This window comes from Phoxinus phoxinus, assembly GCF_949152265.1.
Source record: "Phoxinus phoxinus genome assembly, chromosome: 21".
In the NCBI taxonomy this organism is placed as follows: domain Eukaryota; kingdom Metazoa; phylum Chordata; class Actinopteri; order Cypriniformes; family Leuciscidae; genus Phoxinus; species Phoxinus phoxinus.
Window position 1 is genome coordinate 21,372,195 of NC_136896.1, and position 26,334 is coordinate 21,398,528.

Below are 26,334 nucleotides of genomic sequence, written 5' to 3' on the forward strand. Positions count from 1 at the left end.
GGTGTGTTGTAATTGGCTAAACTGCGTAGTGCATGTTGTCCGGAAACTTCACGCCCATCACCTTTACGGGCGAAAGTTGCATGTGCTCCGGTCAAATGTAAATATTGGTGTCAATACTGCCGTACAGTTTGAGCCAGAATCAGACCCAGAAAGCGGCAATGAAGAGAGTCAAGCAGAACCTCCCCAAACACGGCTCTTACACGTTTCTGAATGGTACATTTTTATTATTATTATTATTATTCTATTCTATTCTACTATTATTATATAATAATTTCGATACGCTGTTACTTGAAAATGCCACTGCTGTTTGTTAGCTTTTGAGATACGGTTTTCTCCTGATTAAACATTTAATATAACAGAATAAATGACTGAGTAATACCGCAGCTGAAGTTTGCTGTTGCGATTACATATAATATTTTTAAAAACTTTATACACGTTTGTCTTATACACACAAAATAGCATCGAACTAACTGGCTACTATAAACAAACCGCGTTGGCATTGGTTTACGTTCTTGATCAAATCGAAAAATTACTTCATAAAGTATACATGGAAAATACATTTACAAAATTAGTACATATTTACAAATTGCAGGTTCAAAATGTTTGTAGGCCTACGCGTTTGTCATAGACACACGAAATAGCATAACTAAGTGGCTACTAACGCCAGCGCTGGCATTTGTTTACGTCCTTGATAAAACTAAAACATTACGTCTGAAATTATACATGCAAACATTTAAAATTATTAAGTCTTACTTACAGGTTGTGGCCCAACAACGGCTGCCTCTGGGTTTAAAGTTGGAACTGCTTCATGTTTTAGTAACAGTTTCTTGTTTAATCCGGCATTGAGTTCGTGGAGATTCTGGAAGCTGTCTTCCGTAAAATGCGCAGCACAGAGAGCTACGATTGTAATTTTCAGCCATTGTTGACGAACTACAGCGTCCGTAGGAAGCCGAACACAGAAGACCTGACAGCTGCGTGAAAATAACACACTTTCGACGGCATGGCTACAGCTCTCCACTATAACTCTTCCTCTTCCACAAAGCCGCAGAAATATGGCCACTTCCCCTTTTTTGCATATTCCCGGAGGGAGGGTTGATGTAAATGTATGGGTTAGTTACGTATAAAACCTGGGAAGTATCTCGTTGTAGTCCCATTCGAGTCGTTTTTGTAGGTATTAACCCTCTGAGGTCGGCAAACGCGCGGGCGCGTTTTGCTCGTTTTTTTTTACATAGCAGCAAAATAGACCTAAAATACTTCGTCGGTTTTGGTCATACAGACTTAAGAAATATGAAAAAATAAGCTGTTAAATGTCTACTTTTTTATGTGTCCACTTACAATCGAAATAAAACATTGTGCTTTTGTAAAATAAAGAAAGTAAACAGGGAGTGCTTTATGCCTCTCCGTCTCCGTGAACTTTTTTTCTGAAGCACGTCTCTAAACTTAAATAAAACTCAGCGAATACTATTCACTCAGACATGAGCTATATATCTCTATAATCATTTTAATGTGTAGTTTTAAATTATCTAATTCAAAACTAAAACAAATATTCTCTGTTTATGTAATCTATATAAAAAGAGCCAGAGATCAGCCGTGTTCATTATCGTTCTGGCACCTCATTACTCTGCTAATGTGACACGCCCATCGAGAGCGCGCTGCTATTCAAACGCAGATCTGAAGCAACACATGCAAACCAGTCAACGCCCACAACAGCTGGAAAACGCACTGTAGTGAGGAATAATAATATTGTGATAATCCTGGAAATTTTACCTCAAACGTGCTGGAGTAGCCTAACAACGGATCCAGCTGCAGATCATCAGTAAGTGCTTTGTTCTTTGCACTTACACAAATGGTGTCTGTAATCCGCAAAAGACTGTTTAAATTTGAATTGCGTTTCTGTGTTTGAATGAATGAACGGCACATATGCATGCGTTTGTTTACTAGCCTAGGCCTACAGCTCGCGCATGTCTGTGTGTGTGAATGAAATATCTATTGCCTACTGAGATGAGTAAAAATCGACTGAATACGTTGAAATAAAATGTCTTTGTATAAGCAACATATTAAACTGCAAATTAACATTTATGCCCTAATATAGGCTATATTATAAAAGACGATATGTTACAGACGAAATATGAAAGACAACATTTCGTTTTGGATAGATTATAAAGTTTGTACTGCCACATCAAAACCTAATTTACAAGGTGCAAACAAAATCTTAAAAGGTCAATATAAGCCTTCTCTTTAAATTGTTTTTGTGTTTTATTAGTGACAAATTTGGGGAGAGGATAGCCTACATAATCCAAAACTTTCTGAAAAATTCGAATGAGAATTAACTGCACAATTACTAGAAATGTTTACCTTGGATATTATACAATTTGCAAGCATAGGCCTACACAGTTTGTGGAAAAATACACTTTTTTTTCAAGATGTTTCCAACTCTGAACCAATTCTGTAGTAATATATATATATGTGTGTGTGTGTGTGTGTGTGTGTGTGTGTGTGTGTGTTGTCTTTGCATTCTTTGTTGTGGCTCAGTGACACCTAAGGACCTAAGGCTCATTAGTATGCAGCATTAGCAGGTCTTCTTTGTCTTCAGGTGTGAATTAGGACATTGTTCATGACCTTGTTGGATCATTCACGCCCCCCTGCATATTGCCTTTCCAAACAAAAAGTGTCTTACAAAATTTAAATCAATCTATTGTTTAATGTGAACGATTAGCCCGGATGATTTTCAGATCATTTTGAAGTAAATACTCTAGCCGACAAGATCCATTAGTCAAAAGTATTGTGGGAATATGTGAAGTTGGTCGTTTGTGGTCTTATATCAGAACATTTAAGTTTGAGTTTTTTGAATAACCACGCATAAATAATATTCTCTCAAAAATGCAAACATGTACATACATGTTGCTCACATATTATGATAGTCATGTTCGTGCTAAATAGAGTGTAATTACACCTTTGCCATTAATATGTTTATAAGCAACTGAAAAAAATACAAATATCAGGTCATGTCAAAACATCTCAAGGACCCCAAAAACACCTTAGACCCCAGAGGGTTAAACTTCCTGATTTTTAAAAGACGATATCTCTGCTTACGTTGAACTTTCAGCGCAGCAACTTTGCAGATACTGTTCATGCACCAACAGCAACATTACACACTATTTAAAATTAAAAAAGTGAAATCGCAATCAACCACCCCTTTAACAATGGGGAAAATGGTGGGCGCGCGGCGCATGGTATAAAATTGTTGCCCCTATTCTCTTAATGAATAATGGGTGTGTTTTGGGCGTAACGTGCAATAAACCAATCAGAGTCTCATCTCCCATTCCCTTTAAAAGCCAGTTGCAGTCGCACCATGGTGGATTCGCTATTACATGACGGAATTGTTCAGACTGAGCTATGATCATAGATTAAATCACTGAAGTATTTTATCAGCATATCTGTTTTAAATTGCACATTGTTATGTTTTTTTTTATGGACAGACACTGTCTACTTTCATTTGCCTCCTCTGGATGGACAGCTGAAATGTGTTTATGGAGTGTCTTGCTACAGACAGATGGAGGCTAAGGTTTGTCCACAATAATTTATACTTACAATGCTTTGTGTAAGATTACTTTTTATAATTGAGCATAACCCAGGGAAATGCTGTCTGTTGCCATCATAATGATGTAAAACTGTTTCCTCAATCCAACATACATTTCTCTAAATAAATAAATAAATAAATAAGCAGTTTTTTTATTGAAACTGTTAAAGAATCACATTATATCTAGTCTGATATTATTGTAATGCTGTGTATTACAGGCACTGAAAGTACGAGAGGCAGATATCACAAGAGAGACAGTTCAGAAGAGTGTTTGCGTTCTCAGTCGATTGGTGAGATGCATATGCTAAAGAAGCCTTGATTTACATAAAAAAATACTGATTAGTGATTATTGATGTTATGTATTGTTGTTTCAGCCACTGTTTGGTATGATAGAGGCTAAACTTCAGCTCATAACTCACGCTTACTTTGAAGAGAAAGATTTCTCTCAGATCTCCATCCTAAAGGCAAGATCTTTCACACACATTACATTTTCAGATATTTTAAGAACTAATACAGCTAGAAGATGTAAAGGACCAGTAAGTTCAAATGTTTTACACTTATGAAATTCAATCATATCTATAATCATATCATATCATAGAAATCCAGTCATATCAGTGGTGTAGATTGTTTTTTTGTTTTTTGTTTTTTGCATAACAAATATTTTTCAATCATTTTTTCTGTTTTAAATTCTAAATTCCATTTGTAGATGTAGGTCTATGTTCTTTAAACCATTGGATTCTTAATTAGGAATGAGCACAATGACTAATGATTTTTTTTAATCGACTAGTCAGTTGGTCTAAAATTAAGAAACCCTTAGTAAAGAGTAAAAAAAATAATAATAATAATATTGCATTGGGTATATTTGGGATTCATTTGCTGTATTAAATCTATTATAGCCAACAACAGCTAAATCTGACACTAAATGTAGCTGGAAATATGGCATATGTTTGCAACGTGCTCTCCTACAGTACATCCACAGCTAAAGTAGTTTCAGGCAGGTCTTAACAGCATTACAGTTCCATATCACTTTTTATTACACATATTATTTCAAGACCCTTGCAGACTAGCACAGCAAAAGAACCAAAAAGACTGAAATAAATATGCATTTTGTTATTTATGAAAAGCACACTAAGGTACACAGTACACACTTAGACACATACACAGAGACGAATGCCACTAAAGAGCTACATTTATCAGTACTGAGGTAATTTAGTTATTTTTTGAAGTAGATAAACTTACAGCTTTGCTATAAGTAGGGGCAACTTCTCAAATCTATATAAAATACTGGATTGTTCATTGTGTGTTAAACTGCCAGCAGGCGGTAAAGTTCAGTAATAGTGTTCGATGGGCCATATGAGCGACAATAAATGCTTGGAAATAAAGCGTCATGTCTTTAAATCTATACGGAGCCAGCGTTATTTCTCTAAATAAGATGTGAAGTGTGTATATTATTTCCTGATGACTTTTTGTGGACCATCACCCACTTCAGACTCTTGGAGGTCTTGGAAACCATTAAAAAGCCACAGGTCAGCTAAACTTTTATGGCTTTTTACTAGCATGACAGTTTGCATAATTAAGTGTTATTTGTATATATTGTTGAGGTAATTATTAATTTAACAAACATTTAACTGTTGTCTTTACTGCTTCAAAATACATTATGTAAGTGAAAACACTGTTGAATAATTTACTGTCACTGTACAAATAAAAAGAATATTACATAACACAACATAATTACAAAACCACAGTGAATAACTGGGAAATTAAGTTGTATGCACATACCTTACTGAACATAAATCTGTGTTCAGATTTTAGAAGAATCATTTTGACATATGTAATACAAATTTTGAGGTGTCTCGTCCGTTAGCTGATCTGATATTCGCTACTGTAATGAAGATGAACATAACTATTAATAAGCAGGGGAAATTCTTGACTTTTACCTATTTAAACCATTTAATTGTTTAGGACATTTGCATTGTAAGAATGTACAGAAAGACTCCGGATATAAAAACACTGACTCGTTAGATAATGTTTTCTCAATGAAATCAGATGATTTCCTATTAATTCAATAGAATGTGAGGGAATGCTATTTAGGGAATACCAATATGGTGTAGTGGCTTCACTTTTTATGACATCATGAGCAATCCAGTCATTTATATAGATCAGTGGTCTATATCTAAAGTGGTCCAATGGAGATTGCTTGACCTTTTTTTTGTGTGTGTGATTATCTCTATGTACTTTTGTTATTTTTATTTTACTTCGTTTCACCTCAGCGGCCGTCTTTGTGTCATAGCACAAACCAAAATTTGGTTATACAGATGTTAACAGAAACATCATTACTCAGCACATGATGTTCTTAGCTCTTTGGGAGAGAATTTTTTTTATCTCTAGAGCACATTGCAAGGTGCACATACATACATTTATAAACACTGTGCACATTCTTAAATTGAGATCTTAATTCCAAAGGTAATGATCAAGATCCCTCAAAGTTTTTCATTTAGGGTCAATTTAAAATGGGAAGGGTTATAAAAAAGCTTGGGATGGGATGCGTAAGAAATTATATCAGGACAAAGGACAAAAACCTGAAAAAATGTCTAAGGTATGGTAACTGTAGTATAAGTGGAATAATTGACTCCGGACCTTTGAATTATTAAAAAATAATGTGAAAAAAGTGAAAGTGATGTGAAGTGTAGCCAATATGGTGTCCCATACATAATTTGTGCTCTGCATTTCACCCATCCAAGTGCACACACACAGCAGTGAGTATAAATTTAAATATCTAACAGACCCCTGAAATGGTACAACATGGCCGGCAGCCATATCACCCTGTAGCCCAAGACCGGTTGCCCACTGAAGCTAAGCAGGGCTGAGCCTGGTTAGTACCTGGATGGGAGACCTTCTGGGAAATCCAGGTTGCTGCTGGTAGAGGTGTTAGTGAGGCCAGCAGGGGGCACTCAGCCTGTGGTCTGTGTGGGTCCTAACGCCCCAGTATAGTGACGGGGAAATTATACTGCCAAAGAGTGCCGTCCTTCGGATGAAACGTTAAACCAAGGTCCTGACTCTCTGTGGTCATTAAAAATCCCAGGATGTCCTTCGAAAAGAGTAGGGGTGTAACCCCGGCATCCTGGCCAAAATTTGCCCCTTGGCCTCTGTCTATCATGGCCTCCTAATCATCCTCATATACTGATTGGCTTTATCACTGTCTCCTCTCCACCAGTAAGCTGGTGTGTGGTGGGAGTTCTGGCACATTATGGCTGCCGTCGCATCATCCAGGTGGATGCTGCACATTGGTGGTGGTTGAGGAGATTCCCCCCCTTCTATATAAAGTGCTTTGAGGTCTCAGAAAAAGCACTATATAAATGTAACGAATTATTAATTATTATTATTATTAACATTTCAACTAGTGCACTTTAATTATGCCATTAAAACATTTATGTATTAAAACATTTCAATCAACAGATAAATATGTTAACAGTTCTGAAGTATAAAATGTTAACTTTTTTATATTTATCTGAAAATTGACAGTGACAATAAGACCAGGTGCTTTGATTGACAAAATGAAAAGTATTTCTGTTTTTTCACAGAATTTTTCACAACTAGTTAGCCAGGGTAAAATTGAATTCAAAGAAATTCTCCACAAGGGTGCTAGCAGTGTAACATCACTGCATTATTATGCATTATAGTGTGGAATAATGCATTATTTTTGCATCAAATCATATTACACAAAGAAAAAAAGTTGCAAGCAAGCTGCATGAGAGCAAAGGATCCAATGAATCAGGTAGTCAAGTTGCTACACTATAAAAAATGCTGGGTTGTTTCAACCCATGTTTGAGTCAAATATGGTCAAACCTAACCATTGGTTTAATTTTTTTAATTAAATGTTTAAGCCCAATGGTTATGGAGTTTCTTTTGTGTCTTTATTATTTTAGGCATTTTGGCATTTAGGCAGCAGTCCCTCACAGACGACTGTTGTCACATATAATAATAAAATAAAAAAACACAACACAACAATGTAAAATCCAGGCCTGTCCTATCTATCTTCACTGTCGTTGCTCCTCCTCTTATGCTTCCGCTCCTCCGTGAGAGACATGAGACCAGTCATTCACGCAGGTCTCGCTCATTATCAATCACGCCACCAACCTCGTCCTGCTCACCACAGTGATATTAAATCAGTTATCTTAAGGACCTGTTGCTCGCCATGTTACAAGTTCACTCGCTCTTCTCTCAAACACTGCGCGACAGCAGCGAGAAAACGTAGTGGGCGTGGTCAACCTGTCACTTCGATCCAGGGTGACCAATAGAAAAGGGCCTTCCATCCTGGTTGGTTGAGACCGCCCACTGAGACACAGCTTTATTCGCAAGCAAAACTTTTCAACTCGCAAGCAAAAGATTTAGACCCACAAAAAAGACGTAAAAATTTGCTAAATTTGTGCGTTTGTGATGAAAACAAGTGTTCGAAATCAACAAAGAAAAATGAAAGGTTTTCAAAGATTTACATGCACTGCAAATAATTTTGTTATCAACTTCTTTATTTTTGAGCCTTAAAGGGGTGATGAACTGAGAAACCAAATTTTCCTTGAGCTTTTGACATAAGTTTCAGAACTAAAACCTTCCTTGTTAGTCCAATAAAAGCTTTTATTGACACCAGGCACAGCGAACGACAGGTTTTTCAAAGTGGGGATCTATGTCGTCAAAGGGTATCAAACACCGCCTCCGCAGAAGAAGATCAACGCCTACTTCAACACTGCCTGTTTAGCCCCGCCCACCGATTCGCGCATTAAGGGCCAATCCCAATTCTACCCCTTACCCCTTCACTTACCCCTTCCCCTCTGTTTTGCTCGTGCACGTGGAGGGGTAGGGCTGTCTCGATTCTCTTTTGGTTGGAGGGGAAGGGCTAGGGGGAAGGGCCAGATAGCCCTTCAAACGAAGATTTTTCGGGACCACACTTCAAACGAAGGGGTATGAGAAGTGTCACTGCATACACCGGCTACAGACGCAAAATGGCTGCCCAAGCAAAAAATTAGACCATAAATGTAAGAATTGTTGACTTTAATAAGTATTTTAACGACAAATAATGATTTGCTTTGTTACATTCAATCTTGTGTTCATATTTACGGTCAGTTCCTTCAAAGAAACGTTTGTAAAAAAATCTCCTCTCCCCCGAACAAAGCACACAAGCTATTGGTGCGTTCAAGTCATCTCGTAAAGATCGTATTTATGAGCTGAACGCACATGAACGCCACACAATGTCGTATTTCACACAGTTTCACACAGTAAATAAATAAATAGGTCAAAATAGGACAAACATAGGTCTGTACCTCCAACGTGTTAATACAACACCACAGAAAACAAGTCCTGTGCATCTTGGAAGTTTGTGATAAACATCGGCGCATCTCCTGTGACGTAGGCGATGACGTATAATGACGTGTAACGGTGTAGTAGTGGTGTCACATTTCTTAGGGGAATATTTTCACCCCTACGCCTTGCCACTCTGTTTCAAGGGTCAAGGGGAAGGGGAAGGCGAAGGGTTAGGGGTAGACGAAGGGGAAAGGGGTAGAATTGGGATTGGGCCTAAATGAAACTCATCATAATATGCAAAACTGTTATCCAATCATAGCAGTGGGCGTTTACTTCCAAGTCTTCAATGCGGCACCCCCATAAAAAAAACGGGTAAAGTAGCCTATTACTTAATAATTTTGATGTTTTTGAATGTAAAAACCAAGTGAACGTCATAAGTTGACCTCAGACAACAATATAATTTTTTTTTTAAAAGCCAGTTCATGACCCCTTTTAAGAATACTTTTTTGCAATCTTTTAATTTTTTTAATTACAAAATAATTAGTTTTACGTGTAAAATACAACAAGACAGAAAGGAAACTCCATAAATGGTTAGGTTTGTCCATATTTGACCCAAACATGGGAAACAACCCAACATTTTTTAGTGTACAATCATTCTCAAGATTAAAAACTGAGATGGGGTTTCCCAGCTTTCCACAGCAACTTCTTAAAATATATATAATTTAAAGATTCACATACTTAAAACACTAAGAAAACATTAATAATATTTTTTTTAAATGCACAATTTGCATCTCATAACTGTCGACCCACTAATTAAGCCAGTGCTGCATCACCGGAGGACAGGACAAACAAACAAATTTTAACAGACAGAAACATTACAGACTTGCGCAGACTATCGCTTCTTTTGACAAGTTTTCCAACACAACTCATTGGTGTATTTCAGACCAATTTCCCTCTGGATTTTGCGTGTGAAGCGCTAAAATATGGAACATGCAACGCTCTTTAATACAGATTTAGTAAGGAGCATGTTTTTTTTGTGTGCTTCACTTTTTCATGTGCTTGGTGTTATCACAACTTATTAAAAAATATAGGTAAATATTCATATTAAATTACCATAAAATCCTGCCCGCTATGAGTTCCGTGAACCTCAAGTCTGAAGCCAAGTGAAGAATCCAGAAAGGTCGACAAAGAATGAAAAATGAATAAACCAGTAGCTGGGTCAAAATAACCCTACCAGCTGAAAGGTCTGTCTGTGTTCCGCAGTACGTAAGTTACGCCTACTACTACAATTAGGCAGTCGTGGTATAATGGTTATAGAGTCTGACCGGTAACCAAAGGTTGCTGGTTCGATTCTCAGTACCAGCATGAAATGAATGTGGTGCCCTTGAGCAAGACACCTAACCCCCAGTCGCTCCCCCCACAACAAAAATGGCTCTCCACTGCCACGGGGGACTTACTTGGATGGGTTAAATGCAGAGGACAAATCTCAAGTATGGGTTACAATACTTGGCCTTCAAATGTCACTTTAATTTTTTATAAGTCACACCTGCAAAGAAAAAAGCATGGATGTCAATGACTGAAACAATTTTAGTAAATGTATTTTAAATAAGGTACATTTATTTTTAGGTTTTATGTACGAAATGTTTGCAAGGCTAACTTACATTACTTTCTAATCCTATGAGAAAATAACAGTTATTAGTAAAACATAAAATAAATTATCAAACTCAGACGAAATTGTCACACATATTAGGGGAGTTTGAGGTATGTATATACATCTGTAAATATAATATAAATGAATTAGGGCTGCGCGATTAATCGCAATAAAACCGCACTCAATTTGACAAAGGCTGTGATTATTTTATGCGCAGCTTTTCAGTGCAGTGCGGCTGCACTTGACCGGTAGTAAATACTGCTCCATTTGAACGCCAGAGGGCGCTATCATGCAGTCATGATAAATATGTGCATCATTCCAGGAAATCCCTATCGCTGTAGCTGAATAAACCAAGGGGGTAATCCAGCACCCGGAAAGCGTACCTTTTATAGGGGCAGCCATTGGCTAGCAAGCCATCACCTGCTGTTAGCATTCCATTGACTCCCATTCATTTTGGCATCACTTTGACAGCGAATAACTTTACATCTGAGGCGTTTAAAGACTCAATTTGTCCATTATTTATTTCTAAAGAAACACGACAATGTATAAAAGGCTCCTTTACCTTGTATCTTACGTTATAGCCCAGTAGAAGCCGTTTTTTGTAAAAATAGGCTAACGATTGCGTCATAACCAAGCGACTCTCTGTCGCACAGTAGAGAAATTACCGTGTAGACAGGCGGAGAAGCTCACAAGCAATCGGAGAGACGTGGAGGCATAAAGTCAAGGGAGAAGCCCATAGAGTGTCATAAAGTTGATCCTGCTGCTAGCTCATGGACAGCTCCTACTCACGCTCTCCGTCTCTGCAAGATTCGGAAGGGAATGATTCAGATTTCTCTCGGCACAGCTACTAGAAGATTTACAACTGTCAGACAGGTTGCTCACGTCACATCTACATCATCAAGCTCAGTTTGAGGCTGCGCAGTACGCTCAGCCATCCGGAAGTGAGTGCTTCTAATTGACTTCACTTTTCTCCGTTGAAATCTATGGCGTCGCTGTGTCGATTTCTTTTACTGTCTATGGAATAAACAGAAGATTGAAATGCTTTGATTGATTAAACATGAAATACACGACTGCCTTATTCTTTGTAAGAAGCCACATCATCTCATAAATGATCCTCATCTGTCGTTATAAAGTGAGTTTGGAGTAAATGCATGTTATTAAATGTTGTCTTTTGTTGGACAAGAGGTTTATAAATGCTTCTCATGTTTGGAAAGATTCTCTGCCTTATTCTTTGTAAGATGCCACATCATCTCATAAATGATGCTCATCTGTCGTTATAAAGTGAGTTTGGAGTAAATGCATGTTATTAAATGTTGTCTTTTGTTGGACAAGAGGTTTATAAATGCTTCTCACGTTTGGAAAGATGTTTGACGCGTGTTGCTTTTATAAATGCACGTTATAAGAGACTCAAACTCACAATGCTTTCAGATGGAGCAGTGTTTACAGAGCCGTACATCAATGACAAAGATAATCGCAGCTTTTGCGAATTTCAAAATCGCGATAAGCCATCTCGATTTAAGTGCGATTACATGTAAATTGCGATTAATCGTGCAGCTCTAAAATTAACACAATGAAACTAACAGACTGTGGATGTGTGCAAAAGGTCTATTATCAACCTACTTTCAGTTGCAGAATAAATTAATCTTAGGCGTCAAATACATCTGTAATTTTATGGTGACATCAGTAACTGCAAACATTTGCTTTTGTATAATGCTGCATCAACACAGATGTCAGTATAAAGAAGACCACTTTTAAATCGGCCAGTAGCAAAGAAATCACTGTATGATTGTTTCTTGGTTCTCTGTAGGAGCTCTATGATCATATGAACAGATCTTTAAGCTGTACGGCGCTGGAGGGATCACAGATTTATCTGGGTAATTCAAAAACACTCCTGCTTTTCACAACTATAATAGATAATTTCTCCCTTAAAGGAATAGTTCACTTAAAAATTAAAATGTTTCAAACCTGTATGGATTTCTTTCTTCTGCTGAACACAAATGAAGATATTTTGAAGAATATCGGTAACCAGACACTTGATGTACCCCATTGACTTCCATAGTAGGGAAACAAATACTATGTACGGTATGTCAATGGGGTCCATCAACTGTTTGGTTACCGACATTCTTCAAAATATATTCTTTTGTGTTCAGCAGAAGAAAGAAATTCATACAGGTTTGAAACAACTTGAGGGTAAGGGTGACAGAATTTTCATTTTTAAATGAACTATTCCTTTAACTGACCCTAATTGGATGAGTGTGATGTCAAATCTGACCCCTATTTACTTTCCAAATACACATTTCTAGTCTTATTGTGAGTGACTGACCAGTGCACATTATTGCAAAAGAAAAAATAGGATATGTGGAGATGCTCTGGAGGATGAAATTTACCTTCAGCCCACACTACCCAATCAAAAAATGTTTTTCAAAAGCCTGTGTATGAAACACTCACTTTTAAAGGAACACTCCACTTATTTTGGAAATAGGCTAATTTTCCAACTACCCTAGAGTTAAACAGTTGAGTTTTACCGTTTTCGAATCCTTTCACCCGATCTCCGGGTCTGGCAGTAGCACTATTAGCATAGCTTAGCATAGATCATTGAATCTGATTAGACTGTTAGCATCTCTCTCAAACAAATGTCCAAAGAGTTTCAATATTTTTCCTATTTAATACTTGACTCTTCTGTAGTTACATCGTGTACTAGGACCGACGGAAAATGAAAAGTTGCAATTTTCTAGGCCAATATGACTAGGAACTATACTCTCATTCCTGTGTAATAATCAAGGAACTGTGCTGCCGTACCAGCTGGCGCAATGATATCACAAATTTAGTTACCTAGCTGGGGACTATTTTCAGGCGCTGCGTAATATCATTGCGCCTGCTGCACCCATGGTACGGCAGCACAGTTCCTTGATTAGTTCGCAGGAAAATTGTAAAACTCAACTGTTTATCTCTTGGGGAGTTGGAAAATGAACCTATTTCCAAAAAAAAGTGGAGTGTTCCTTTAAGGTTTTGGCAAAAGCAAATGGTTTAAATTTAAAACCTGCCATTTTTTTGTCAGATTATTTTGTGCTATACTGAAATTACAAAAGTCAAATGGGTTGCAAATACTGTTTTATGTAGCATTTAAATGCTTTTTAGGAGTATTTGAATAACTACACAAACAACAGTTATGAAACTGTGCAGCCAATGTTGTTTATTTTTTTAACATAACTTTGGGGTGTGATGAAGTCAAATCATTCAAAAGAAATGTGTACATGTACACGATTAACATATATACTTAACACAATCAATTTGCCATTTCCAATCATTCTTTTTTGTTTTTTTGTTTTGAAGGTCTGTCTGCCAGAGATTTGATCCTGCACTTTAAACACAAGGTAAAGGACTGGACTCATTTTAAATGCTGCATCATCCTTTTGGATAATACTTTTTTTTTTTAATCTTCATTATATATGCAACTTGTCTGATTTTGGACTAAATGTTTGTGTCGTTTCTCTTTATTTGCTGTAGGTTCTGATTATTTTTAAACTGATTCTGCTAGAAAAGAAGGTAATTATAACCATCTCAATTGTAGTAAAGTGGGATCTCAAGGATGAGTCCAGTCTTAAATACACTCACGTTTACTATCTCCCTATAGATCCTGTTTTATGTGACTCCGGTGAAGAGATTGGTTGAAACTCTGATGACTGTCCTGTCATTGTTTCCAGGTAAAAATGCTTAAAACAGGTCTTTTTGACATTGTGGCAGATTGGTGGGTGTGTTATTCTAACAAAAAACAATTGAAGGACTAATCTAAAAGTTAATAAAGAAATAGTAACACTGCAGAGTAACTTTAACAAGATACTATAAATGTTATTAAATTATCTAAAATACAAACTGTTTCTTAATAATCAAAGTTTGAATTTTGATGGTACTTGATCTGTTAATCATTTTATAAAATGTGTTAATGACTTATTAACATGTTTCCAAAGAAACTGCTCATGCATGCTAGAGTTTGACTGGCCATAGGGAGCACTGGAACATTTAGACTTGTGAGCTGGCTGTTGTAAGCAAATGTAAATATTTAATTAGAGTACAGGGCAAGTCTGTTTAAAAGTATTATCATTATGCATGCTGGGCCTGAGGCCTGTTTCACAAAGCTGGTTTCAGTGGCTACCCAAGTAAGTTTGAGTTTATATTGAGCAAACCTTGGCTTTTCAGGTTTTTCTTGTTTTTTTTGTTTGGCTCAGACTTGTTAGGTTGAAATTACTCCGAACCATCCCTTTAAAGAAGTCGGCTCATAGAGTCAAACAACACATTCTGTTTCCGCTGATGGGTCTTTTATTTACTGTTGGTTCCTAGGTTACCAATACCACTGTCTTCCGCTCTAACAACCTGATGGAAACTCACCTAATACGCACCGTTTCTTCTTTTTGCGAACTTGAAAAAGATTCGCTTCACAGTTGGATGGAAACCCAACTATTGTTTGGTCAATCTAGTTCGGTGACTGGAGGAAAAAATATTGGACTGTTCTCATAAAAAAAAGTTTTTGGGGTCAACCAAGCGTGCCGCACAAGTCCTGAAAAGTGAAGCCAAAGCATCTCGATCACCCCCAGTGACTGGTCCTAGTATAGGTCATAAACCCCCTTGTTATTCAACGGGACGTGAGCCCAACTAAACAATTAAATTACACTTCAAATATCTTTTTTCCAAAGGTGGTTTCTGTCATTTTCTTGTCCTTTTTATCACGCTGATGTAAGTTCAAGTGTCTGTTTTTAAAATACATTTGTTTTTAGTTATTTACGTGATGTTACAAAAACGGTGATGAAACGTCATGATTGACAGCTGTGATTGACAGGTTCTCTGAGCGATGTAGTCACTGAAGCACCAACAGACTTTTTTTCGGGATCTTCGGAGGACTGAGGAGATTGTATTTACTTTATTTTAACAAGCCTTTTGTCGTACTGCAATCAACAGACAACAAAATTGGAGCAGACACAGGCCACTTAAAAAAAGTGCAGGGAGAGTGCATTCTGCGAGAGTGAGGGTGGGGCGTTGATTTCGCGGCTTTACTTCCTGCTCACTAATGCGCAGGTCTGGTCCCGAGATCGCTACTGCGCAGACTCAAGTCCCAAGATGTCAGCGCCATATCGGGACACTGGCGGCTTCAGTTCTCACCAATGGAAGAGAGCGAAGGGGCGTCATCGATCTTTTTTTTACAGTCTATGGGGTCAACAGAACTATAGATAAGAAGGCACAGTACTGACAGGTTTATCACCAAACTTTTATTTTGTGAAAGATACCAGAGCTCCAGCCCGTCAAGACACCTCACATCAGGGCTCGACAGTGCAAGCGTTTCACTCGCATTTGAGACTAAAAATTGATGCGAGCAAAGTGCGAACTGAAGTATTAGGAGTATGAGTGCGAAAAAAACTTCTTAAATATCTTAAATTGTATAACAAACTTATCATCTTAAGATGTTTTCAATTTGGTTGTGGAAAAACAGCGATACAGCCTAAAATGATTACTTAACTTTAAAAGCTAATTATTTAATGAAATAATTAACACTGATGAAAAGCATGGCGGAACGAGTGAAGGAGACACCTTGAATGAAAATGCACATTCATCACTCTCTGACAGCAGATGGTGCTGATGGAACAACAGAAAGTGTAATGCAAATAGTTGCATTGTGCCCATAAAGTTTTTAAATAATGCGGTCCTACATTTTTTAAATTACGAGCACGTGCTCCTTTGGGAAAAAAAGTAAGCGTCAAGCCCTGCACATCTATTCCAGATAGACCCACCCCTAAATGCAACATTAAAAACAAAGTGAAACAATCTCTTCCTGTCTAATTTGGCAGTTCTTGGCTAGAGTAAGCTGCAAAGTAGATTTTATGTTGGTGTTTATGTAGAAGGAAATATTTTAAAAAGTAAACTGAATTCTTTATGAATAATATTCTTAAGTTATATAAAGTGACTTATTATTATTATTTTCAGGTATAATTGAGCATGGGCTGGCAGATTCCTCTCACTATCAGCCCCGGAGGAGCATCTCAGAGGACTTCAGTTCACCAGAAATCATATCTGCAGATGAAGAATCATTCTCTATGTCTGCTACAGATGTTACTGACATACCAAAAGAGTTTGAGGGCAGGTATGATGTCAGTGACCAGCCGGATCAATCAAAGGCTTGTAACACTGCTTTGGACACACACTACATTCAGCCTCACACAGGAAGCTTGCGGGACTCCTCGGATTGTGATTGGGAGACACTGGAGCCTCATGTGATGGATGAAATGGAAGAGAATGTGGACATAGATCATTCAGAGATGTTTGACACAGATTCAGGTCTGCCAATAACAGTACAGCCACAGTCAGCCACAGGACAGGGAACGTTGACCTCAGGCATTGTATCTGGATTGCAAGAAGACCAGTATGGACTACCACTCGCTGTCTTTACAAAGGTGTGCACACATTAAGACACATTGTCACACCCACCTTACTCTAGAGTAAAACTACACTTGTGCAAGTTCAGTAATTATAAAAAGCTTGAATATATTTGTTAAAACTGAAATTTGGTATGCTTTTATTTAATTCAGATTCAGAATTTTAATTGTTAATTAAACAATAGGGGAAATGACTATTTTGACATTTTTTTATTGTAGTCTAACGCAAACATTTTGCAAACGAATGCAAAAGCATTGACATATTTTTTTCCCCTCCCATTTCATATCACCATGTCCCTTCAGGGGCTTTGTAAAAAAGGCAGTTGAGGTTAGTTTATAAAGTTTGCTAAGTTTTTTGCACCAAAAAATAATAAAATTCACTCTCTGGCTCCCACTGCTGTGATTGGCTAACTTCATCGCAATGTATCCACGACCCTCCTTTGTGTGTTTTAAAACCTGAGATAGCAAGTACTGTGATAGAGCCATATTTATTGTATCGCCCCAATAAAATTAGTTAATCATAAATATGCTATTTAATAAAGTGCCAACAAAAGAAAAACACCTCATGAAGTCAAAATGTTAGCAGACATGCACATTGAGTAGCAATGTAGAAACTGAAAAAATTTCAACAAGAACGTGAATGCAGAAAAGATTCTTTTTACACCAGCAAGTAGTTGTTCTACCAACAGGGACTAACTGCTAACCAACCGAACCCTGACCACTGGATTAAACATGCAAGTTTGATTTGCATGACCTTTTGACTTCTTTGCCCTGTTTCCAGGGTTACCTGTGCATGCCATACATGGCACTCCAACAGCACCACCTGCTATCAGACATAAGTGTTCGAGGTTTTGTTGCCGGAGCGACCAACATCCTCTTCCGTCAACAGCGCCACCTAAGTGATGCCGTTGTGGACGTGAGTCCATCAACTTTTTTTTTTTTGTTCTGTAAACACTCTAATTATGGAGACAGACATATGAGATATTATTAGGTGAATCTCACAAAGCCTGTCAAGAATGTGTGCAGCTAATTTTTTTTGCATTGTGACGTTATATTCATGAGAGTTGAGCATGATTGTCATGAAAATGTGTCTTCTCAATTCTCATTCCTGTAATGTGTCTGGTTGGTCTACTTTTGATTGTAATTCTCTTAATTCTCGATGATGATTCTCAAGATTAATGTAATATAGTCAGGAAAATCATCCTGTCCAGACATTATACATAATGAAAAAATCATTTAAAATAATATACATGACCAAAATAGTGGACACTATTCTAATTGATGTGTTTGGCTTTGTTAGCTACAGCCAATATAACGGGTGCCTAAAATAAATTCCTCAGACATAGATTTTCAGAAGAATGGAGCGTATGACTTAAGACGACATAGAATAATTCTCTACTAGTTTTCTACAGCTATATAGCAGTTTTGTGTGAAAAACAGGCAGAAATGTAAGTTGTTCTTCACTGATTCTTCTCCTCTGGTGAACTTTTAACTGCTCAGCTAGGTCACTGAGAAGATCTGATTCAAATAAAATTGATCCGATTCAAAATCATTCATCCACAAATCTGACATTATCAGAGATGTGCTTATTATTGGTAAATAACAACCTCCATGGCTCTACCATCACAGGAAGGATAACGGTCAACTTGGATCATGTTTTTTAATCACTTTATAACCTTGATTTCACTGAATCGCTTTCAGAGTGCGACATTTAATCACTGTTGTGGATACCATAGAAATTAATGGGAGGTTGAATATAAGCCAATAGGCTGTAGATAAGTGATAAGCTGTTTCAAAATCAGTTTATTCAGCGTTTTGAAGCCATCCGTTAAAATAAAACAGCATCTTGTCTCCCCACCCCAGATTTTTTTTCGTGGAGGCTTGCTTTAAAGCAACTCTGACATTACTATTTCTTTTTATAAAGATGTAAAGAATAGATTAGGCTTATTTGAAGATTTTCTGTGAACAATGACTTAAATTACCACTATGGCTTCAGAAGACTTGGAATATAGCACAAATTGTTTGGCCACTTTTATTATGCTTTTAAGGTACTTTAGCATCCTTTCGAAAGCTTGAATGCTTTAGTCCCCGTTCATTGTGACTGCTTTGAAAAGAGCGACTGGCAGTCACAGTGATGACAGAATATTTAGTTAATTTGGGTAAACTATTCTTGAATTGTCATAAAAATAATGTCATGATGCAAAACACAATATGGTATTAATGGCCCTTAAAATAGGTTTAATTTATGTTTGCATTGTATACACATTTTTATTTCCTTATGTTTGAAATATGAAACTGGTCTGTTTTGTAGGGAGAGGTGTTAAGGCTATTACGGTAAACCAAATATCTTGTCGGATGTACAGCTGTTGAGTTAATTGTTTTAAATTTGCCTGTGTGCAGGTGGATGAAGCCCGTATTCAGATCCAAGACCCAGAGCTGCGCAAAATGCTGTATTTAAGTACAGCTGATCTGCGATTCGCTGATTACCTGGTGAAACATGTCACTGAAAATAAAGAGGATGTGTTTCTGGACGGGACGGGCTGGGAGGGTGGAGACGAGTGGATAAGGGCGCAGTTTGGCCTATATGTACACTCGCTGTTATCTTCTGCTCTACAGGAAGGTGCATTACAACACACACACACACATTTTTGTGTAAAATGTTTTAGAATACCTGTTTGTATTATGAATGAACATGAATTAACAATGAACATGAATTAACAATGAACAATAGTGATTAAAGTGATGGAATAAGGGTGCATGATGAAATGTTTTGAGTGTTGAAATGGAGACAATCTGTTATCTCCAACTTGTGATGTGATACAGTGACCCAACAATACAGTGCAAAACATCCACGCCTGTGGATGTAACATACACACATAAACAATCACACTCCTATCTAGTTTCCAGTTCACCTAACCTGCATGTCTTTGGATTGTGGGGGAAACTAGTACCGAGAGGAAACCAACACCAACACGGGGAGATACAATCTGCACACAGAAATGGCCTCTTGGCTCAGCCAGGACTCAAACCATTGTCCTTTTTGCTTTGAGGCGAGAGTGTTTCCCATTGAGCCACATATTTGTTTAAAGGGATAGGTCACCCAAAAATGAAATTAAGTCATCATTTACTCACCCTGGTGTTGTTTGTAATGCCATATAGCCTTATTTCCTTTTCAAGGAGAATTTCTTAAAAATGTCCCACTCACTCTAGTCCATATAATGGCAGTGAATAGCGACCAACATCAAGCTTTTTAAAAAAGATGCAGAATTATCACAGAATGATCCCATGCGACACGTTGCATGTATTCCATTATTGCATATGTTCTGGGGATGTACGATAGGGTTTGGTGGAAAAACAAACTGAAATTGAATGTATTATTCAACTAAAATCCTCCTGACCTTGGCAGTAGGTCTTCTGTGCACGGCGCATGTTTATGACACTCTATTAGCACCGCCGTTCACTATGACTCAACCAAAAACTAAAAAAAATCAAGATTAATAAAAACGCAACATGTAATACACTCCTAGAAATCCCCAAAAACATATCCGTGTACTCTCTTCACCAAGTTAAACATATCTGAACCAGAACTCCAGTTCTCAGGTGACAGTCAGAATGACAGTTGACAGATGTGAATGCGATAAAACAACAGATATATTCACCTCGGAGAAGAAAGTACATGGATTGTATTTCATGTCGTGCTTTTATTCATCTTGATTTCTTGTGTGATTTTTCTGGGTGAGTCGGGAGTTAACTGTGGCACTAATAAGTGTCATCAACGCTCGCCAATCAGGATCATTCATTTCATTAAATAATACAATACATTTTGATTGTTTTTCCCCAAACCCTATTGTACACCCCAGAACAATTGGGATATATTAAACGTGTCGTATCACCATTCTGTGATACTTTTGCATCTTCTTTTTTTTAAAGCTTCATGCTGGTCGCTGTTCACTGCCATTATATGGATGAGCGCAAGCGGGACATTTAAAAAAAAATCTGTTTTTGTGGTCCAAAAAAGAAAGTAAGTAGGGCATATGACATTAGAACAACACCAGGGTGATTAAATTACTTAATTTTCATTTTAGGGTGAACTATCCCTTTAAATCATCTGTTATCTTTGCCGGCTTAGAGTATCACTATTTTACCACAACCAGGAATTCAGTGCCCCTTTTTTTGTTTTTTAATAACAAGGTCAAGTTACCAACTGAACACACATCACTCCAGGTTCATGTATGTGTACTATTGTGTCATTGTGTTTTATTTATTTTTTTGTTGAATATTGTTTGTTATCAGATCATGAGCGGCTGTTGGCGGATTATGGAGCTGCGTTCACATCTGCCTGGAAAATCACACACAACTACAGACTGTGGATCAGTAACAAGCATCCAGCAATGGCCGAGATCACTCCAGGGTATGAGAACTGAATTCTATCAGAATAGAATACTAGGAGTAATTCTGCTACTGCTTACTATTTTTTATAGTTTGCCCAAATAAATGAAACCATATTTTAAAAAGGAGCTGGCTCATTCAGAAAAATATGTGAGACCTGGGATGGTGGTAACACATTTTGCTTTAATATTTGTAAATAATTTTTGTCTCAAACTTTGATATTAATATTCCCACTATCAGGAGTTGCAACAGAAGGCTGGATGGGTTGTAACCCTAGTGAAAAAATAGAATACTTAAAGGAACACTCCACTTTTTTGGAAATAGGCTCATTTTCCAACTACCCTAGAGTTAAACAGTTGAGTTTTACCGTTTTCAAATCCATTCAACCGATCTCCGGGTCTGGCGGTAGCACTATTAGCATAGATCATTGAATCTGATTAGACCGTTAGCATCTACTCTCATTCCTGCGTAATAATCAAGGAACTGTGCTGCCGTACCAGCAGGCGCAATGATAGTGCTGGTCACGTTGAAAGTTACCTAGCTGGGGACTATTTTCAGGCACTGCGTAATATCATTGTGCCTGCTGTACGGCAGCACAGTTCTGACTTTGACTTGACAGTTTAAGAACATTTTTCAGACACCCCCCAGTATACCAGTAACTTGCTTATCCAGAGAGCAATGGGAACAGATATATGTTCATTGAATGTAGGAACCACTACATACTGGATTCGAACCCAGGTCGCTGGAACACAAGTGCACTCGGTTTACCAGTTGCGCCACCGTGCAGATATGTATCATGCACGTGTATTTTGTGTTCTTTCTATACTGTTACAAGTACTACTATAAGCAAACAGATTTTTCCTATCAATGACAGCACAAATGATATGTATTTAAAGACTGTGAATCGCAGAGATAAGTCTCAATATAGTCTCAAGTAAGCGGTTATGTGAAAATAAACGTGAAACTGTATAGAACATGAAAGTGTGTTAAACTTGAAGCTGTTAAAGAAACAAAGCCAGCAGACACCATATTAAATACCATCTGCAGAATGTTTTGTTTCCCTTTTATCTGACATGATCTGTCATTAACGCTACAGGAAGCAATTGCATAAACCGGCATGACATTAGGTTTATTCTTGTTTATTCACTGCATTGCAAATTAAATATTAAACCAGATCTTTTTTCCCTTTTTCAAACTTCTACTGTAACCTCAAAAGGATGATGGTCATGTTCATCCCTGTCGCTAATTTTGAGTATTTAAATTGGTCAAATTGTGTTACAATAGTCCCTGGTCTCCACTATTCAAACATGGAAGACGTGCATTATTATATAAGCAACTCAGAACACTAGGTCACAAATTGTTAGGAACATTTAAAGAACTGTGATGTAATCTACCTTCAGTAGAGCATGTGTGGACATGAATGTACTTTACAAACATAGTTACAAACATACTAATTTATAAAGGAACAATGTGTTCAGTGACTTAATGTTCATTTACAAAACATGTTTACCTGCACCCTACTTCACCAACTACCATTTTACCAATTTCTGATAATCAAGTTTTGTCATCTTTTATGCATCACTAGCACGTGTTGCTCAGTTGGCTGTTACTTTTCAAATAAATTTTCTTTAAACTTTCGAGGGAGGCCAAGCATGTTTATCTCAAAAATTATTTTCAGCAAGTGTTTTACCATAACACAGAAAACTTGAACTTTGACTCTCTGTTCATAGACATCCATTCCAGGGTCAGTACAGTGTGGCCGATGTAAAGATCCGCTTGTCACAGTAAGTATTACGCTATTATGCTCTTGCTTACATACTCCTTCATAGGGTAGTTTTAATATCCATATAAAATGTCTGTTGAACTTTAGTTTAATTAGTAATTTATGTTGAATATACAAACGTGCTCAAATTTGTTGGTACCCTTACAGCTCATTGAAATAATGCTTCATTCCTCCTGAAAAGTAATGAAAATAAAAGTTATTTTATCATGTATACTTGCATGCCTTTGGTATGTCATATAATAAAGAAAACAAGCTGTGAACGGAGATTAATTATTGCTTATTCTACAAAGATATTCTAAAATGGCCTGGACACATTTGTTGGTACCCCTTAGAAAAGATTAAAAATAATTGGATTATAGTGATATTTCAAACGTAATTTTTTTTTTGATTAGTATCACACGTCTCCAATCTTTTAATCAGTCATTCAGCCTATTTAAATGGAGAAAAGTAGTCACTGTGCTGTTTGGTATAATTGTGTGCACCACACTGAACATGGACCAGAGAAAGCAAAGGAGAGAGTTGTCTGAGGAGATCAGAAAGAAAATAATGGACAAGCATGGTAAAGGTAAAGCAGTTGCAAATATTATTAAGAAGTTTAAGGTCCATGGAACTGTAGCCAACCTCCCCGGGCGCGGCCGCAAGAGGAAAATCGACCCAAGATTGAAAAGAAGGATAGTGCGAATGGTAGAAAAAGAACCAAGGGTAACCGCCAAAGAGATCCAAGCTGAACTCCAAGGTTAATGTACGTCAGTTTCTGATCGCACCATCCATCGCTTTTTGAGCGGAAGTGGGATCCATGGAAGAAGACCCAGGAGGACTCCACTTTTGAAAGAAAAACATAAAAAAGACAAACTGGAATTTGCTAAAAATGCATATTGACAAGCCACAATCCTTCTGGGAGAATGTCCTTTGGACAGATGAGTCAAAACTGGAGCTTTTTGGCAAGTCACATCAGCTCTAACTCTCAGACGAAAAATTAAGCTTTCAAAGAAAAGAACACCATACCTACAGTGAAACATGGAGGAGGCTCGTTATGTTTTGGGGCTGCTTCGCTGCGTCTGGCACAGGGTGCCTTGAATCTGTGCAGGGCACAATGAAATCTCAAGACTATCAAGGCATTCTGGAGTGAAATGTACTGCCCAGTGTCAGAAAGCTCCGTCTTCATGGGTCCGGGTCCTCCAATAGGATAATGACCCAAAACACACAGCCAAAAGCACCCAAGAATGGATAAAAACAAAACATTGGACTATTCTGAAGTGGCCTTCTATGAGTCCTGATCTGAATCCTATCGAACATCTATGGAAAGAGCTGAAACTTGCAGTCTGAAGAAGGCACCCAACAAACCTTAGACAGCTGGAGCAGTTTACTCAGGAAGAGTGGGCCAAACTTCCTGTGAACAGGTGCAGAAGTCTCATTGAGAGCTACAGAAAACGTTTGATTGCAGTGATTGCCTCTAAAGGTTGTGCAACAAAATATTAGGTTAGCGGTCCCATCATTTTTGTCCATGCCATTTTCATTTGTTTTATTATTTACAATATTATGTTTTTTATAATATTATAAAAAATCAAAAGCAAAGTCTGATTTCTATTAAATATGGAATAAACAATAGTTTATTCCAATAAACAATAAACAGAGCAACAATATTCATAGTAGTCGTTGGCAAGTTTAAAGTATAAGCTAGATGAATACAAAAGCTAGAACAGAAGAAAATTGAATTGGAGTTAGAGTAAGTGCTTTGTTTATGGTTGTGGATTAGTCAAGTGTTTGTGGAAGAGATGTTTCTTCATGAAAGTTGTGGTGGTCTCAGCAGTTTGGATGGAGGTTGGCAGCTCATTCCACCAGAGAAGAACAGAGACATTAAAGGGTCTGAAAAGTTAGTTTGTGCCTTGTTGTGAAAGAACAACCAGGCGCCACTTGTTCACTGGTGGGAGACAGGAGGGAGCATACATGTATAGGAGTGCACCCCCATGTATGACAGCTTCTCAGAAGTCTCAGTCTCAGAAGGGGTTAATCACATAATTGTACAAGAAATTGTAAAATTGGGAGTTTTTGTGATAGTTCCCTCCTGTTATTTCAGTTCAATGCAGAACAGCGAGCGTGGGAAGAAGATTGGGAATGCTGTGATGTCAACGAGCAGAAGTGTCGTGCAAACAGGAAGGGCTGTCGGTAAGATTAACAATAGATAGTTCACTTGTTAATTCTTTCTTGTTTGACATTGAACTTATTTCCCATACAATCTGTTCCAGCAGTACAAAACAGCCACACTGTGCATGTAGTACATGCCATTTACAGTGCCTTGTGAAAGTAATTCATACCTTGCATTTCTCTCCCCACATTTTGCATGTTGCAACCTTATGCTAAATTTTTTGTTTTTTTACATCAATCTGCACTTCACATCACAACATTTGTGAAAACATATTGCAAATTTATTAAAAAGCAAAAACTGAAATGATTACAAGCCTTAACTCAGTGCCAAATTTTGCACATCTTAATTGGGACCATCAGTGAACAGCCATAGGTCTTAGGTTTAATTGGAATAGAATAACAAAGTGCAGTAAACTGTAAAACTATTTGCGCTACAAACCAATGTGTTTATAATTATGACAGTACATTAAAATTAGGGATGCAACGATACCATTTTTTCAGAATCGATCCGATCCGATACCAAACATTCTGAGTATCGACCGATACCGATACCAGCACAGTTTTTTCTTTTTAATCAAGTATAATTTGTATAACTCTGTGTGTTGAACTGATAATCAGTCTTTTGTGTGTTAAACACAATCTTCTTAATACAGACAACTTCATTATAAAGAAAAACAACAAATCCCCCAAAAAATATGATCATAATCTGTGACAAAAAATTATATTATAAACTAGATTAGTGGATAATTCAGCAGTAAAATTTAGTCTAGAAAAAATCACAAGTGCACAATAATTGTATTAAATCTGAACATGAAAAAACATTTAGTGGGGAACAAATATGAGACAATAAGTGTAACACTAAATTTGGTAAAACGTTACACATTGCTCTTTGTATTGTTGTAAAATACATTCATGAAAAACAAGATAACAAAAAATCAAAAAGATACATTTTTTATAGCCTATAGGCCTACTATAAAATTGAGACATGTTTTAAATGTATAGCACAGCGGTTTAATGAGGCTGCAACATATGATATACAGGACAGAACTAGAAAGGCTATTAATAATCG

The 26,334-nt window shown here is 37.3% G+C and overlaps 1 protein-coding gene across 1 annotated transcript in view; it reads left to right on the plus strand.

Moving 5' to 3' along the window:
* Positions 1-26,334, plus strand: part of avl9 (AVL9 homolog (S. cerevisiase)) — a 58,441-nt gene that overhangs the window by 15,488 nt on the left and 16,619 nt on the right. Inside the window, exons 3-15 of the mRNA XM_079594457.1 lie at positions 3,480-3,565; positions 3,799-3,870; positions 3,955-4,044; positions 12,334-12,400; positions 13,860-13,900; positions 14,034-14,072; positions 14,161-14,230; positions 16,500-16,966; positions 17,730-17,864; positions 19,349-19,568; positions 21,242-21,359; positions 23,068-23,121; positions 25,198-25,286. Of these exons, the coding sequence (XP_079450583.1) occupies positions 3,480-3,565; positions 3,799-3,870; positions 3,955-4,044; positions 12,334-12,400; positions 13,860-13,900; positions 14,034-14,072; positions 14,161-14,230; positions 16,500-16,966; positions 17,730-17,864; positions 19,349-19,568; positions 21,242-21,359; positions 23,068-23,121; positions 25,198-25,286 (1,548 nt within the window). The remainder of the gene's footprint in view (positions 1-3,479; positions 3,566-3,798; positions 3,871-3,954; positions 4,045-12,333; positions 12,401-13,859; positions 13,901-14,033; positions 14,073-14,160; positions 14,231-16,499; positions 16,967-17,729; positions 17,865-19,348; positions 19,569-21,241; positions 21,360-23,067; positions 23,122-25,197; positions 25,287-26,334) is intronic.